The sequence below is a fragment of the Pleurodeles waltl genome, chromosome 3_1, assembly GCF_031143425.1.
Source record: "Pleurodeles waltl isolate 20211129_DDA chromosome 3_1, aPleWal1.hap1.20221129, whole genome shotgun sequence".
NCBI classification, from domain to species: domain Eukaryota; kingdom Metazoa; phylum Chordata; class Amphibia; order Caudata; family Salamandridae; genus Pleurodeles; species Pleurodeles waltl.
In genome coordinates this window covers 34,333,853-34,350,862 of record NC_090440.1, presented here as the reverse complement: position 1 = coordinate 34,350,862, position 17,010 = coordinate 34,333,853, and the positions used below count along the sequence as shown (strand labels likewise).

At 46.9% G+C, this 17,010-nt stretch overlaps 1 protein-coding gene across 1 annotated transcript in view; it reads left to right on the top strand.

Moving 5' to 3' along the window:
- The window catches only part of LOC138283277 (embryonic protein UVS.2-like), an 88,282-nt gene extending 73,653 nt beyond the window's left edge, over positions 1-14,629 (top strand). Inside the window, 3 exon segments of the mRNA XM_069221299.1 lie at positions 289-348; positions 1,556-1,692; positions 14,267-14,629. Coding sequence (XP_069077400.1) covers positions 289-348; positions 1,556-1,692; positions 14,267-14,629 — 560 coding nt within the window.
- The last annotated feature ends 2,381 nt before the right edge of the window (positions 14,630-17,010 follow it).

Below are 17,010 nucleotides of genomic sequence, written 5' to 3'. Positions count from 1 at the left end.
ATGGATACACATGATGAGACTAATACACTCCATGATTTTGTCTGCTCACTAATGAAGGACCATGTTTGCCACCACATGATAGTTAGGGCCACTGCATGTGTGCAGATATGTGTGTATCACTCACTGGAGTCCCTGGGTCTGTACATGTTTGCCGTGGTATGTAGGATGCAGTATCATCATGTTTGAGAGGCTTTACTTTCTGATGTAATCCTACACATAGTATTTGTCTTTTGAATTGTTGTACAGTGCACAGAAATTGAGCACATTTCTCCCTTCCATGCCTTACAGGTGGACCGGCACCCTACACTGCTGGCGAGGTGGTTCAATTTGAGGACCCAGACATGTCCAGTAAGTGTTGATATTTCTGTTATGTGTTGTGTTTGCTGGTGACGTGTGATGGACTCCTGTGTGTTGGACACATAGGAAGGTGTGATGCGCTGGCCAATCATTTGTTTTGTTCCATGAGTGGAATATCATTTTATCACCATCTTTGAGTTGGCCAATCCTTATCGTATTGTCATATTTTGGTATTCTAGGTCAGTCCTGTAGGCACGGCAATGTGAATAAGGATGAGTCATGTGGATAAAACTTGATTCAGAATAAGTTGCAGTGGACCATATTAGTGAATTAGTCAGCCAGTCAGACCTGAATTCTCCCAGAATAGGGATGCCAAAGTCTTACCCACAGACTTCTGCTTCCCTATTCACTAATGAACATGTTGAACTGTATGTTAAACTTCCTAGCAGCATGTAGCTCCACATGTAGTGCTAGGAATATGTGGCACTTGAGTACAATGGCCTAGGTGTGCATGCAACTCATGGCCAGAGGTGTTCTTGCATCTCTCTGTTTGTTGTAAGTCATGGCTTACTGGTAGGAAATGATGTGGACAAAGGTCTGCTTTTCCAAACATGAGTGTTGATGGGATTATCCAAGGGTTAGCTGTCTCCTATTTGGAGATCCTCCTTACCTGTGGTGTGTGTGCTGGGCCAAACCCATGTCCAGCTTTCCTAAGCTTCATGGGTGTCCTTGTTGTTAGAAATTATTAGTTGATTGTCCACCCCCCCCCCCCCCAGACACAGGCATAGGGTTGTGAATAGTGTACCTAGGACTGATGATACAAGTTTGGTACACAGACAGGTAAATCAGTGAATCACTTGTCTGAACCTAATATAGTCACTCATGATTAGCACATGCTTTCTATACTGGCAAGTCCATTTACAACTCGCAGATCTTGTGGCCCTAGATTGCCATTCTGTACAATGACATTTGTTGCTCTGGCAGTGGTGGAGGATGTGCAGCATGATTTTTAGCAGACAACTGGCAGAACTATGATGCCAAAATAATGCCAGTTGTTACCCATCTTGTAGGGTTTGGATGTGCTATGTGTGATAGGACCTTTGTAGGCTGGCTTGCCATGTACTTCCTCAGGGACAATCAATGATCTCTATGATGATATATGCTGTTACAAGTACATTAGATGTATTGTCTGATTTACTTCTTGTGCCATTTCACACAATGCAGTACCTAATGTTTGATTTTCTATTTGTCTTAACAGCTGCAAATATGACTCCCATCCAGGTCAGGGAGTTTCAACGGCAGGCAATGAGATACCTCCACATACTTGATATTGAGTCTGGGTACCGCAACATGGCCCAAAGATATCGCCATGAACGAGCCTCCAGAGCTTGGAGGGCATTTGCACAAGGCAGCCCTTCTGTGTCTACCACAGCCACCACCAGCAGCACCACCACAACCACACAGGTGGCACCAACAGCAGCTGGGACCTTTGCAGGACCATCAACAGCAACTGCTCCAGGACCAAGCACAGCACCACCTGCAGGGCAGCCCTTCAGCCATTGCCACAACACCCATGCTTCCTCCGCTGGCACCCAGACCACCCCTGCTGCATTCCATCAAGAAGACCCTGAGGAGGGCCAACCTGTAGACATTTAGACAGACATGATTCCCTCCCCTCCCTCCTCTTTCCTGGCTCTTATACTTTGTGGGTTTAGGGGGCTTAGTGTTAGATTAGTATAGGCTGTTAGTTTGGTTAGTGTTAGTGGGTGGGGGGGGGGGGTTCCTGAATATTTCTACTGTTTATTTTTATGTGTGTGGGTGGGTGGGTGTTGACCAATGTTGGGGTTCTATAATAATTGACAGGAGGCAAACTTCACTGATCTACTGCACGGTTGACGTGTCACATTACACAGAGACAAAGTGGTTGTGTAAGTGCTATTTATTGAAAAGTGCTGTAGTGCTATATGTACATTGTCCATCATTGTGAGTCCATTATAGTGAGATCTTCCATTGTGATACTACACAAGTGCAAAAGGACATGTCATTGGACATGCTGGGGTGAAGTGTCAGACAGTGCAGAGGGACAGGACTTGCCAATGAGTTAGTGAGAGACAATCATAGAGCAGGCTGACAAGATAAACAGTGGGTTGCAGAACAGTGCTTGAGTACAGTTGTTGCAAGACTTGCATGTTACAAAGCGCAGGACCTTGGTAATAGGTGGCCATGTGGCAGGGACTAGTGCTACCGGGTACTCTTACGTGTGAAGGTGATCTGTTCCATGTCTTCATCTTCTGATGTGTGTGTTGCCTCCTCTGCCCTTGGTGGTGGTGGTTGTGAAGGGGCAACACACACCTCAGTGTGTGTAGACGTGGAGTCAGACATCCCGGTAGCTGCTATCTATGGGGGTCTTGAGGGCAGTACTGCTGCAAGGAGGAGCTGCTGGTTCTTGAGAATAGCAGCCACATCACAGTGGTAGGCAGCCAGGTCGGCCCTGAGGGGTTGAATGTTGCATCGTTCACGTGTTGACAGGATTGCTGTTGTAGGTGTTGGGTCAACTGTATTACAGCTGTGTTGATTTCCTTCAGCCTTTTTTCTACTTCCTGCAAGATAGTTGTTCGCCCTTGCATAGCTTCTGCCTGTTCTTCAGCTGACATCATGCACGAACGCACCCCCTCTAGGATGGCTGGCATAGTTTGCATCCCCACCCGCACCTCCTTGGCCAGCTCCCGCTGTACTCTGACTACAGTTCTCTCGAAGCTGGTGCCAGTGTCATCAGAGTCCTCAGCTGTATTGGAGCTGGCAGGTCGTACAATTGGGGTGGTGGGTGGGTCCTCTGTGATGGCTGCTGTATCTGTGCTCCTCCTTGTGACTGAAGGTGGAGTCTGGAGGGTTCCAAGGACCTCTTGGAGGGTCTGGTGGCTGATGTTTGTCAGCTCATCATCCATGTCATCAGGGTAGTCCTGGACAGGCATATCCACAGGAGATCCATCGTCCTCTGTAATGAAATACGGTACAATTAGTGTGTCAGTGTTGTGGGCTTTGTAATGTGACATGCCTGCCTTGTGATTATTTTTGCATTGTGATCTTGGTTCCTGTTCATTGCTCCTGTCTTTCAGATGGGCATTCTCCCAGGCTTATGCCCCACCTGCATGTCACATGTATTGTGGTCTGTTTGTGGACTTGTCATCATCTCCTCTAGGTGTTGGTTCTGGCCAAATAGTGATTTGCCACCTTCTTGTCCTACTCAAACCTCCGTCTACTTCCATTCTCATGACTTTCACTGGCTGTGGGTGCTCTGATGTCACTAGCACCACACTTAACAATCTGGACCTGCCCCAGTCTCTGATCTTTCACATCCACCTATATGTAGTTGAAATGTAGCATATACTATGTATAGCATTGTTATGGCACAATATGGATGTCAGGATTGGTAATGTGTACTGCTGATGTTGGGGAATGTGTGGTACATTGGATTGCCCTAATAGTGGTAGCAGTGTCCTATTTCCTCCTCTGACTGTGCTGGTGTATTTCTGTGACCAGTTACATGTGTCCTCCCCCTAAATGCTGTTGTCTGAGCAATATGACATTTGGGATGTTGCATTGTGACCCAGGCACAGGATGGACCCTGACAAATGCAGCATGGGTATCACATTAGTGCTGTGTACCTCCTAATGTGGATGACATTGGCTGATGTTTGCGGAAACTATGGACATTCACATTTGACAGGACTGGAACATTTGTCTTGTTTCAGGGGATTGTTAACGTTGTCATCCTAAACCCTATCATTTTGGTGTTTTAGATCCATGGGGACGTTACTGCCATTAGCTACTTGACCAGCACACACAGCGGAGGTGGTAGTGGCAACTGTTGTCAATGTTACATTCCAGTTGTCGGTATGACTAGAGGTTGTTAATTGGGCCCTAGTTAATGTAGAGAGTATAGTGGCTGACGTGTGACGGGATGCCAGTTCGACGTTGTGCCCTTCCCTCCTGGCCTGGCTTTACCTTTGCAACATCCTTTGCATGGCAGCATACACCCATGTAAAGGTTGTTGGTGTTGTGTAGTGGTGTGCCCCAGGTTTCCTCTGAACGGGCCATGCCCCAGTGCCATGCCCCGTTACCCATGCCACTCCCTGAATATCATGACTTACATCCATTGGGTAGTAGGTATTCCCCCCGCTGGCAGTTAACATTTGTGCATTTTAATTCCCCATGCAACTTACCCTGCATGTGCGTTGTCTCCTGGTATTCTGCGCTGTTCAGTCCTTGAATCCCTGTGACGATCTCCTCAGGGATGACAGCTACGACCATCTCCTCCATGTGGTCCAGGGCCTCCTGGTATGCTGGACTCCCACCTCCAGTCTGCAGTGCTGCCTTCCTGTTCCTGGCCATCTTTTCCGTGGTCCTGCACTTGCAGTCATGCCAGCTTGTCTTGCACTCGATGAATGTTCTGTGTACTTCTGCCACACTGTTAATCTTGTCAACAATTTGTTGCCATATTGCCTCTCTCCTACTAATTGGCAACTTTAGGTGACACACAGTTGGTGCTGGTGTTCCGTCAACTATTTCACCAGAATTTCCTGCTCCTCTGCACTGAAGCGACACTTTCTTTTCTTTTTCTCCCTGTCCTGGGTCTTGTGTGTGTGCTCCTGGCTGGTTCCTGGTCTGTTGTCATCTTCCTGGGGTCTGTGCAAGCATCTGGGATCCATTTTGGCTCTCCTCTGCACAAATTGCTGTGTTTGCGGCGAGTTTTGACGCAATTACGTCAAAAAACACCGCATATCTGGTTTGCGGTGTCGTATATCGGCTCACAGTCATTTCCAACGCATATAACGTCGTTGTCCTTTACGACGTGATGCTGTGGTGTGCGTCAGAGAAAATGACTCACACCTGTGGTTTGTACTGACGTGCGTCAAAGTATAAATTTGACGCCCACACGACTCAAAGAAATGGCGTTAGCTGGCAGTAATATTTTTGACGCAAAACTGCGTCAGCGCAGTTTTGCGTCAAAAAGTTTCAATATGGGCCGCAGTCTCTGCAAACACGGGAGCCGGTGCACCATCCTTACTTTGGTCCACTTCACGTGGGGGCTCTTGGTAGACAGTGTCATTAGTCTGTGATGTGCTTGTGTAAAAAACAGCTAGATCTTGAACCGGGGTGGTCATTTTCCGCCCTCCCCATGGTCAAGGAGGTGTCTGGAACAGCAGTTGACATTGCTGCATAGTCTGTAGTAGTGATATTCATCCTACCATGTAGATGTATGTCCTGTTGGGTAGTGAGAGGGGATCGGGAACCACCCAAGGGTCTACTGTGAAGGATCGGCCACATGGTGTAGTTTGAAGTAATCAATGGAGATGAATCTGTTCGTCTTACAACCAGAAAGTGGTGGTAAGATGACAGTCCTTGTGCCTTGAATTCCCAAGACTGGTACAGGTGCTCTGTATGATGGACCGAACTCCTTCTTCACTGCGATCTTCTCAAGAACCAGATCCCCAACTTTAGGAATCCAGCCAAGTCGAAGTTTTCGCTAAATCCCTTATTCCTAAGGTGGCAGCACTTGCAGATGATTTATCATCACGAACTTGCTGAAGCTCCTGTAAAACAATGAGGCGTTCATTTATGTCAAATGGTGTTTCTGCTGCCACCATACCAGGGGCATCAAGATCTGGGACGTACATAGGTATCCCAAAGAGAACCTCATATGGAGTGTGATCCCCCCAGGGACCATCTTGGCAGATTATTAAGTGCTCTCTGGACCCCATATAGGTGATGTAACCAACTGCGGCCTGAACCTAATACCTGTGAAGGACTGCTTTAGATCACGATTTCGCCTCTCCACGACCGAATTTCCCTCGGGATGGTATGGTGAGGAGTAATGGAGTTCAACACCCATCGTCCCCATGGTGTCCCTGAATGCCATAGAGGCAAATGCAGGGCCCCGGTCCGAATGGAATGCTGCAACAGCATATGTACCGATAAAGATCAGAAAGTCTTTTATAACAGTCCGGGCATCAGCCGACTGCTGTGGCCATACCCATAGGAATCTAGAACAAGAATCTACAGCGACTAGAATGTATTTGTATGCACCATCAGGCTGTAAGGGACCACAATGGTCCAGGTACACACACTGTAGTGGCCTGTTGGACACTAAGAGGGATGTCTGCGGTGGTTGTTTGATATTAGAGCCCTGGATCTGCCCTTGATCTGCTGGCAAATGTCACAACAAAGGACATACTGCTTTGTTCATCTGCATAGACCAGGCCACCAAAAGCGTTTCTGTAGGAGTGTTATCGTGGCCTGTATACCAGCATGTGCAGAAGCGACACCCTCATGCGCTGCTTTAATTAGATCTAGTACCTGGTCTTCATTGGGGATCACTCAATCTCCAACCCCAGGAATTGTTGTGTAAGCACTGATATGGTAAGTATAGTTTGTAGGGTATCCTTTCGGAAGGGGCTTGCCTGCAGCCAAAGTTTTAACGGCAGTCAATATTTCATTATTCAATCTCGTCTGAGAACAAGTCCCTGCAGCCACAGAAGCCGTAGCTACTGCTTCTTTGGTTGCTTCATCAGCCAATGTATTACCAGTAACGTGTACTCCTACACGTTGGTGTCCCAATGTATGGACTACATGGACACACAGCAGCTTATCCTTAAGATCAGCCACCCGCCCCCACAGTATTTTGTGTTTAATGGTGTTCCCTTTAGAATCTCTAAACCCGTTCAATTTCCAATGATTGAGATAGTCATTGTAGGACTGGACGCAGTAATAAGAGTCACAGACTATTAAAGTCTGGCATCCTGGCTCAGTATGTTCGAGCGGTAGAATAAGAGCTTTAAGCTCAGCCAACTGGGCTGTGCAGTCCCCTAAGGTCTGCGTGTAGGTATTGCGAGGGTGGAAAACTCCATCTTCCATCACTCCGCTCACGGCTGCGCAAGCTGCCGAGTATTGAAGTTTAGTACCTACAGCCGGTTGTGCTGAACCATCAGTGTATATGGCAGTATGGTAGTTGTCTAGTGGCAAAATATTTAGAGGAGCAGGGTACTCTTGTTAGTACTGGAGAAACTCTTGTGTCTGAAGTTTTGGATAAAAAATGTAATCAACATCAGTGGCGGTCAGAGGCGTTGCCCGTTGAATCCAACGTGGATGTAATGCTTTATCGTTAGGAACGCTTGCTTTATTGACAGCCTCTAAGGCCGGCACCGGGGAGACAAAAATAATACGTTTCCCCTGGGCAAGTGTCCTCTCTTTTATGACAGCCATCTGAACTGCTGTCAGAATCTTTTCTGTAGGTGCAAAACGCTGTTCAGCATTGGAGTATAAATGTGATTTATACGCTATTGGTGCCGTGTCACCCTCATTGAAGGTGACACAAGTAAATCCAATGGCACCAGCAATTATTCTGATGACCACATTTGTTTTATTGTCACATGTGTGCAAGTGTTTGGCTTCTAGCATGTCCTGTTGCATTTCCCTAAGGATGCGTGTGTGTTCAATTGTCCAGTGTCTGCTAGGAAAATTGGGCTGAACTAAGTCATAGAGTGGCTTGATGCGTTGTGAATAATATGGAATGTATGTCCTGCCAAAATTAAAGAAACCTAGTAATGACTGGAGTTTCTTAAGTGTGTTCAGAGGGTGCAGTTGAGCACATTTTTCTAGAAAGTGCGAGCCCAGGCTCTTTCCCTCATTTGATAGCTCATATGCCAGGAATAATATGCTAAGAAAGGCTATCTTGCTTTTCTTGAAATTGAATTTGTAACCGAGGTCTGCAAATCCCAAAATGATCCGATCGCCCTTGCAAGATGAATGTCGAGGATGTCGCCTGTGAGATATATGTCATCCACGTAGGATAGCGCCTCGGAATCAATATCGTGTAAAATTGATGTTACACGGGCTGAAAATAGCCCTGGGCTATTTTTATAGCCTTGAGGTAAACGACAAAAGCGTTCTGAGAGCCAAATGAGAATGCACTCAGGTCCCAACTTTCATGTGCTAAATTCTGGCAGAAGAATCCATTAGAAATGTCTAATGTTGTTTTATATTTTTTTATTAGTGCCGTGCTGTATGAATTTTGTATAGCACATGTGCCTGTATGACTATTGAAGTGTCTATAATCAATGACTATTTTATATGAATGGTCCGGCTTTGCAACAGGGAATAACGGATTATTCATTGCAGATGTACAGGCCTCAATCACTCCCTGGTACTCAAGTTGGGCAGGGATATCCCTCACTGGAGCTTTTGCTTCATGTTTAACAGGATATTGTGGCTGTGGTTGGGGTGTAGACCTAACGGGAATAACATGAAAAGGAGACTCCTTGTCCCAACCTACATGATTGCGATATAACGCAGGTGCCTGCGCTAAAGCCCTTTTAGAAGCATAGGCTTCTTTGTCTGCTTCCAGAACAAGATCAGAAAAAGAAGGCAAAATGACATCTTCCCCATGTGGGAGCTTGCGGACGTTCTCAGGTGGCCAGTCTCTTTCGGCCAATAGGATATCACTAGTAAGTTCATCCAAAAATATCACATTAATAGTGCATTCCACGTCTCCCTCTATCTGAATCTTTAAATCATAAACCCTATCGGGGGAAGAACGCAACCATACGCTGTTTCAACTGCGATGAAATCGCTAGTTGCTGTTGCATCCAGATGATCTTTCAGACTCTGGCGACATATCGTGACCTCTGCCGTGCTGTCCAACAGAGTCACTGCCCACGTCTTGTTCCTCAACAGTGTTCTCAAGTATACGGCATTTTTAGCTGTCAGTGCTGCCACCTTCTTCTTTTTAAACTGTGGCTTTTGCTGAGGAGTCTTTTCTTCCCTTTTTAATGGTAGATTGCGGCGAGTCTTTCTTTTCTTTCACGTACTCAGGATGCCGATCTTGATGGCCCCCTCTCTCGCTACGTCTATCCGGTGCATCCTGAAAGGAACGAGAGGGACGTGAATCAGTATATCTGTGTGGAGTTTTAATGTTCTCCCTATTTCTGAGATTATATCTCCTTTCGGAGTTCTCCGGGTGTGGAGAATCAGCTCTCTTATTTCTTTAAAATCTTTTTGTTTATCCCAGCGCTTCTTAGAGCCCTCTTGTGCCTGCTTTGTACCCTCCTTATGGGCTGTACCTTGTAACTCCAATTTCTTTGGTTTGGCTCCCAAACTATCCCGTCCTATACTAGTGTAGGTATCGGAAATAATTTTCGGTAGTTGTCTCTCTTGCTCCTGGTGTGGAGTTTCCCGGAGACGCTGGCGTATTGCCAGTGCTACCGCTTCCCCTTTAATATTACTGAGTATGATTCAGGAAACTGCGTCAAAGTTACGCATTAATTTTATCCCCAAATTCAGGGCTGGTGCAGTCCCATGCTCATTCTGTATTTGTTTTAACACTTCCGGTAAATTGGCAAGTGTCGTGGTACCATGTGTGGTAGTATATATGGCAGCGAAGACTGTACCCCATGTGGCACAGTCATCCACTGAGGGAACCATTCCAAAAGGCAAGCACATAGTGAGCAGTCTATGTTTTCCCTGTGGTCCCGTATGGGGAAACACAGCTTCCAGCTGATTAGTTTTCTGGGAAATCCATTACGGTATTTTTTCCTGTTCCGCGGGCACTTTACCCATAATAGTATGCACTGTTTGTGGATTAATCCCAGTAGCCAATTGATAACCACCAGGTGCTGGCGGTGCTGGACGCGCTGGTGTTGTGTTCAATGTTCGCATGACGAACTGAAGTAAATCGTCTATATAATGTCACCAATTCACTATATAAATCCCGCAGATCCGCTAGTTGCATATTTTGTATGCCTGGGTGAGGTGTGTAGGTGCAAACATAGGCCATGTTGGTCCATCATTACTTAATGGACCTAACCTCACTCTTTGTAGTACATGTGGTAGGGCACCTTCGAACCAGTTCTGATGCTCTTGGTTTGTGAGCGATATTTCATGATACTGGTATGCTCGGTACCGTGGAGGTACGTTTGCAATTTCATATGTGTCGAACGTATGTGTTCTCTGGTCCACCTCAGGAAAGGTGACCCAACAGTAAAATGTTTCTGTTTGGTATGCTTCATTAGCTTCTATTGTAAGAGTAACATCCCCACCCTCATCTGTAAGGCCATGCATTAGTAAATGTTGTGTTAGTGATTGTCTAGCATTTTCAGGAATATCAATGGCGTTAGCCATATTTGTTTAGAAAAACGGAACACCAAAAATGGGGAGAAAAGTCCTTTTATGAGTTCGAGCTCGAACAACCTACAGCTTAATCAGGTGTTACCTTTTCCGCTGAGGAGGATTTTCCCAAGGACCACGGACGTCTCCGTATAATGGTACTTAGGGTACCTGTTGTCTGTGAGACAGTTATAGTCGGGGTATCCGTAAATTAGTGCCTAAACACCATTATTGGTTGCGCCATGTCGTAGTTTGGACTCTTGCTCTGGGCAAGACTGCTGGCTTAAGGATGACAGTACTTTTGTTTGTAGGCAACTACGCCTTTCCTACAACAAGTCGCAACTGTTGTCCCACCTTACTGGCTCACTAGCAGCACCTCACCAGAAACACAATAGTAAAGGTGATTTGTGGCAGCCTTTACGCATGGGCTCGAGAATAAAACATCTCAGGGAGTGTCGTGGTTAAACGGAGATAACCCCTTTCTCACAGATATATCATGTCTCATACAAACACAGGCAATGACAAAGATGCAGTGAAGTTCCAATAGTTTTATTTAACGTAACTGCAATTTGCGACAAGTTGGATGGGCTGCAATGATTAGGATAATGAATAATGCAAGAAACAGAATTGTGAAGACGAGAGTCATTATTACAAAGACCCCCACCATCTTGCAAAGCATAGAAAAGACATACGAGATGTAATATGCCCTAATACCATAATGTGAAAGGCCTAACCTCCTACCTAAAGGAGAGCTGGGTTTGCTAAACCTAATCTGCCAATGCCATGTTCAGGAGAGGAGCCCCCAGCCCTCGTTACCTTGGAATGGGGTCTCTATCTCAGACTCCGCAGGGACAAGAAGACTGGGTCAGCGTCAAGACGACTGCAGCATCGGTATCAGCAATGGTGGTGATGCCCTCTGGTCGGAATCCCTCTGATTATCTGTCCAAAATGTGACATATTTATACAGATCTACAAGGACCCCTGACGTAGGTGTGTTACCAAACAATAGATAACAGACATGCTTGAAGTGTGAACACCTACTGTTTGTTTGTCTTTGTTGCTTGATCTTGACACCTTAGCGCAGTGACACTGATAATGTAATTCATAACAAGTGGCCTAACTATAAACAAGGCAGCCATCTTAGAAGAATTAAATAATTAAATGGGCAGAGCAAGCTAAGTAGGTTAAAAGTCACGAGGGGGAAGAAGAAGACCAGCGGTGGAGCCCAGGAGCTGAAGAGAAGTCCTTGGAGTGGTGCAGATGGTGTCCCATGTCGGTCGTCGGATCGCAGATAGTCAGTGGTTTACGAGAACCACCAACAAGCCTTGGCAAATGCAAGAAGAAGCAAAAAAGAGTTGCAAGGCTGAAGAGAACCATCAAGGTTCAGGGACGTGACCCTTAGAGGGCAGTCCGGGCTGGCCCTCAGCAGTTGGGAGAGCCAGCAGAAGCAGATGCAGCCCCAACAGGCAACCCACTGGCAGCAGGCACAGTAAGTTGTAGTGAGGCCCAATCAGCACACCTTGAGAGCAGTCCTACATTGCTGGAGCTTGTCAGGATGAAGAGCTGGAGGCCTGGGCTACTCAGAGCCTGAAGAGCCCTTGGGGCAGGAGTCAACAAGCCTTGGTTGCTGCAAGAGTCACTGTTCACAGAGGTGCTGTACTGCAGGGAAAGGCAAGGGCTATCTATCTCTCCAGTTGGACAGCGGGCAGAAAGGACCAAAATGACCACTCAAGAACACCACCTGTGATGCGAAATCCACGTGGTTCCTGAGGGGAGCAGATCCATGCAGCCGGGTGTTGTTGCAGTTGGTGCCTTCACTCCAAGGGAGATTCCTTCTAGTTTCCTAGTGTAGCTGTAGTCTTGCCAACCCCAGAAGATATGCAGCCGGGAAAATGTTGCAGTTGCTGGAAGGAGCCGTGAAACAATGTTTCTCTCTGGAGTTGCAGTCTTGTCGGTTCCTGAAGTGTTTAGTTGCGGTCCCAGTGGCCAGGTGCAGAAGTAAATGATGCAGAGGAGTCCTGGTGGAATCTTGCACAACAAATTGGTTTATGCAAGGAGGGCACCAAATCTGCCCTTCAAAGCAGACCGGTGGCTTGGGGAGGCGAATCCCCTCAAGCCTTTTAAAACCTATTTCCAAGGTAGACGGTGTTGCTTCCCTCTACAACTGGAAATCCTTTGTTCTGCCTTTCCCTGCCTGAGCTGGTCAAACAGAAGGAGGGCAGAAACCTCTCTGAAGGGCTGCACCAGCTCAGGCTGCCTGGAAAACCTTGGAAGACTGGTAGGAGCAATACTGGGGAATCCTCTAAGGAGCCGCCAGAGTGCCTGGAATCATGCAACCAATACTGGTAACAGTATTGGGGTGTGATTCCAACATGTTTGATACCAAACATGCCCAGGTTCAGAGTTACCATTCTGTAGCTGGACACTGGTTTCTGTGACCTATGTCCAGTTCACAGGTGAAATGGCTTCACTGCACTTTCGAAGTCAAGTGCAATGGAACTGGAGTTCGTAGGGGCACCTCTGCTCATGCAGGGGTGCCCTGACACACAGGGACCTGCACCCTGCCCTTTGGGCTGGAAAAGCCTACCATAGGGGTGACATACAGTGGCCTTGTGTAGTGACTTGTGGTGAAAACATGCATACACCTTTTCGTGCAGGCTGCAATGGCAGACCTGCAGACACATTTTGCATGGGCTCCCATGGGTGGCATAATACATGCTGGAGCCCATGGGGGATCCCAGGTGCCCCAATAACTTGGGTAACTAAGTACCACAGTAGGCACTTATAAGGGGGCTCGAGTGTGCCAATTGTGGAGTGCAGAAAGGTCTGAGGCAACCAAATTTGTAGGGAGAGAGCACAATCACTGGGATCCTGGTTAGCAGGATCCCAGTTAAAACAGCCTAAGCACACTGACAGCAGGCAAAAAGTGGGGGTAACCATGCCAAAATGATTCCTACAATTATTATTCAGTCATACCTTACGACACAAACCTTTTTTTTCGTCAGGATATCACAGGGCATGCCCTTCTGATGTCAATATTTAGACTCCTTTGCCAAAACGAGTGAATTTTGTGGTATAAAAGGGGTGGGCAGGATGTTTCATTCCACCCGCAAAATTGGCAGAATTTAGAGACTCTGCATTATTATTGTAACACAGACTTCCAGCAAAATTCTGCCAATTGCTAAGTGGTGAAATTATTTCCCACAAGGCCCAGATACCAGATATGCAAGATTTGACATTGCCCAGCATGATTTTCTAAAGCGGGCGGTAGGTCGCAAGTGGTCGCAGTAAGAGGGCTGCCTTTCGAGTAGATTTGCTGCTGCTCGCGTAGATTTTCTACTCGAGTGGCAGCAAAATCAACTTGAATGACTGCGTGCTCTTGTGCACCACATGGTGCAGTTCCGCTGATTTTTCAGCTCTGCTTATGCTATTGATGCTAGATTGCAGCGCAAGCAATGAGACATGCATATTTTCCGAGGAGTGAAATTCCATGAGTTACCCCCACCCCTAGTATTATTTATGGATTCAGGGTTTTTCTCAAAGAAATGACAAATCCTATTTCCTCATGTTTTTTCCTACTAATGGTCTCAGTTAGCAGATACAACTTTGCAGGTATGTGCTCTTATACGGTATTACAAAATATGTCATCTTAGATATTTTCCAACAAACTCCTGAACAGCTGAAGACATTTTATGCAGAGGTGTATGTATTAAGAGATATAAATTCTGGTTTGTTGGACCTGGCCCTTTTTGCAGGGCCTCCCCCAGATGTTTGCCTTCTGTTGCTGATCCCGTTTTTGTTGGCATTAGGACTCTTTACCACTGAAGTGGCGCAGGGAGAAGGGGCCAGCCAAGGGCTCCCCAAAATTTGAGTACACAATAAACATCCAAGCATTTGAGGAGGTCCACAGGCTACACGCTGCAGGACAGGAGCAGGGTGATGATGATAAGGAAGATGAAATGAATAAGGAAGAGGATGAAATAGAGCCTAAGGAGAATAACTTTGTAAAAGGTCCAGAGCGAGAAGGAGAGGAGGATCATCTGCTCCTGATTCCAGAACTAGAGGAGAGTGGGAGACGCACAGTAGTGAATTCCCCTACTGGGTCCAGTACATCAGTCAGTGGGTCCTCCCACCTTCTGCCCCCTCAGGAACTGGAGGACAGGAAAGCTTAAAAGGAGTTTAAGCTGCAAATGGTCCAGCTGGAACCGTCAAAAAAAGCAGCAAGGGCTGAGCCAGAGAGAATCCAGGAAAAGGTCTGGAAGAGAGAGAAAGCTAGCTCTGGTGGAAAATAACCTTCTCTTTGCTCTTAACTGGAGTCTAAAGGAATTGGACTTCAAGCAAGTGACAGAGTCCAGTAATGGTGGCAGCAATTGCACAGTGCCCAATGGAGACAGGAGGGTTCATATACCCAAGGATCTGGCACCTAACTTTGTTGTGGAGGCCGGCATAAACAAGGAGTATGAGGTAGTCTTAGAGATGCACAGGGTCCTTGATGAGGATTGGGGGCAAGATTTTGGAGGCGCATCCACAATGAGGGGATGGGTTCATTGCTAGGTCAAGAGGAGGGTGAGAAAGTATCCCCTGATAAAGGCAGCTCTTGTCTGAGAACATGGACTCACCCCTGAAAGCTTTAGGTTGAAGTTAAAGGATAGTCAGAAACTCTTTCACTAGTCCTGTGTGGATTTCGTGGGCTACATTTGTAAGGCCCTGGATGATTGGGTGAAGAGTAGTGAGGTAAACACTTATAAGGAGCTGTACAATCCTTTCACAAGATAGCGCATGTTTAGTCAATATTTTCCGGAGCTACACCAATACCTAAGAGATAAAAAGCTCACTGACCCCAGGTCAGCCAATGAAGCAGACCCCTGGCTCAGCACCATGGTGTATGAGAAGGTACTGGGAGCGACTCTGAGGAGGATGGTTGAGTTCCCCCCAGAAGAGTGAGAGAGAGGTCCACAGTGACCCAGACGGGTTCCAAAATAGTGTGGGAGGGAAAAGGTTCCCATTCTCCTTTGAAAAATATGGGGGAGAGGTTCTGGCGGCCTGAGGCTCACAGCACCCCATATACAACCCTGGTGCTTTGGTTGCTCCCAGTTGGAGCTCAAGTGAGGTTACCTAGTCTGTACCAAGAGACCATCCACTAGGGTGTGGCCAGTGTGGTCTTAGGAGGTAGTCCCCCGGGCAGAGGTTAGAACTACAGGTGGGTGATAAATTGTGCTCCTACGGCAGAGTTGGCGGAATTTTGGCCACACTTCATGCTAATCTTGTAACATAAAGGTCTGGCGAAATTCCGCCACGTTGCATAGTTTTTCCTCATGCCCAGCTCACCAACAGAACGTTGGCAAGCATGAGTGAGCATTGGCATCCCCAAGCGAGATTTTCAGGTGCTAAGAGGGCACCCGGCAAGATTTTCTCAATGCGGGCGGTCACAGGCATTCATGACCATTTGTGATAAGAAAGCTGCCACTTGAATAGAAAATCTACTTGAGCGACAGAATTACCAAATTGAGAAGCAGAGCCCTATGACACACCGCATGGTGCCATTCACGCGGATTTTTCACTGTGTAACAAGCTCCTAGCGCAAAATTTCAGTGCAAGCAGCACACCATGCCGATTTTCGCCCGCTCTGCCGAATCTAGCGAAGTTTTAATGTAACTCCTCTGAATTCTACGAAGTGAAACGCCACAAGTTCCACCGACCCCCTAATTAGAATATGCCCTAGTATCCCCGAGATGAGAGATGGACTCTAAAATTAAACCTGTGATCCCTGAGAGTGGGAGTAATCACAGTTAATTGTCTGGGTAACACTACCCTAACGGATACCTGTGCCAGGCAGACCATGGTGGTGGAAAAACTGGTTTCCCAAAAGCAGTACACCAGACAGGTGTGTAGGTTGACTTAGGCCCATGGCAGGACTTTTTCTGTGGCTCTGGTGTCCCTTGCATGGGGTGGGGAAGTTAGGGCCAGATGTAGCAAAGTCCGATTTTGCGAATCGGAAATTGCGAGTCGTGCGACTCACGATTTCTGATTCACAAAATCGGATGCAGTACGGTGTCTCAGACACCTACTGCGAGTAGCTATGTGGTCGCAAAGACCCACCTCATTAATATTAATGAGGTGGGTCGCATTTTGCGACCCCATAGCGAGTCCCTGCACTCACAGGGATGGTGGCCTGCTGAAGTCAGCAGACCTCCATGTCTGTGACTGCTTTTTAAATAAAGCTGTTTTTTTTTTATTTTGCAGCCTGTTTTCCTTAAAGGAAAACGAGTTGCAAAATAAAAAAAAATCACGAAACTTTTTGGTTTTGGTTTTTCAGAGTAGGCAGTGGTCCATTGGACCACTGCCTGCTCTGAAAAACCCTTTATGGCAACATTCACAAAGGGGAAGGGGTTCCATCAGGACCCCTTCCCTTTTGCGAATGGGCTACCACCAGTGTGACACTGGTGGTAACTGCGAATTGCTTTGCGACCGCATTCGCGGTCACAAAGCAATTTAGCATAGCGATGCGAGTCGCAAATAGAAAGGGAACACCCCTTCCCATTTGCGAGTCGCA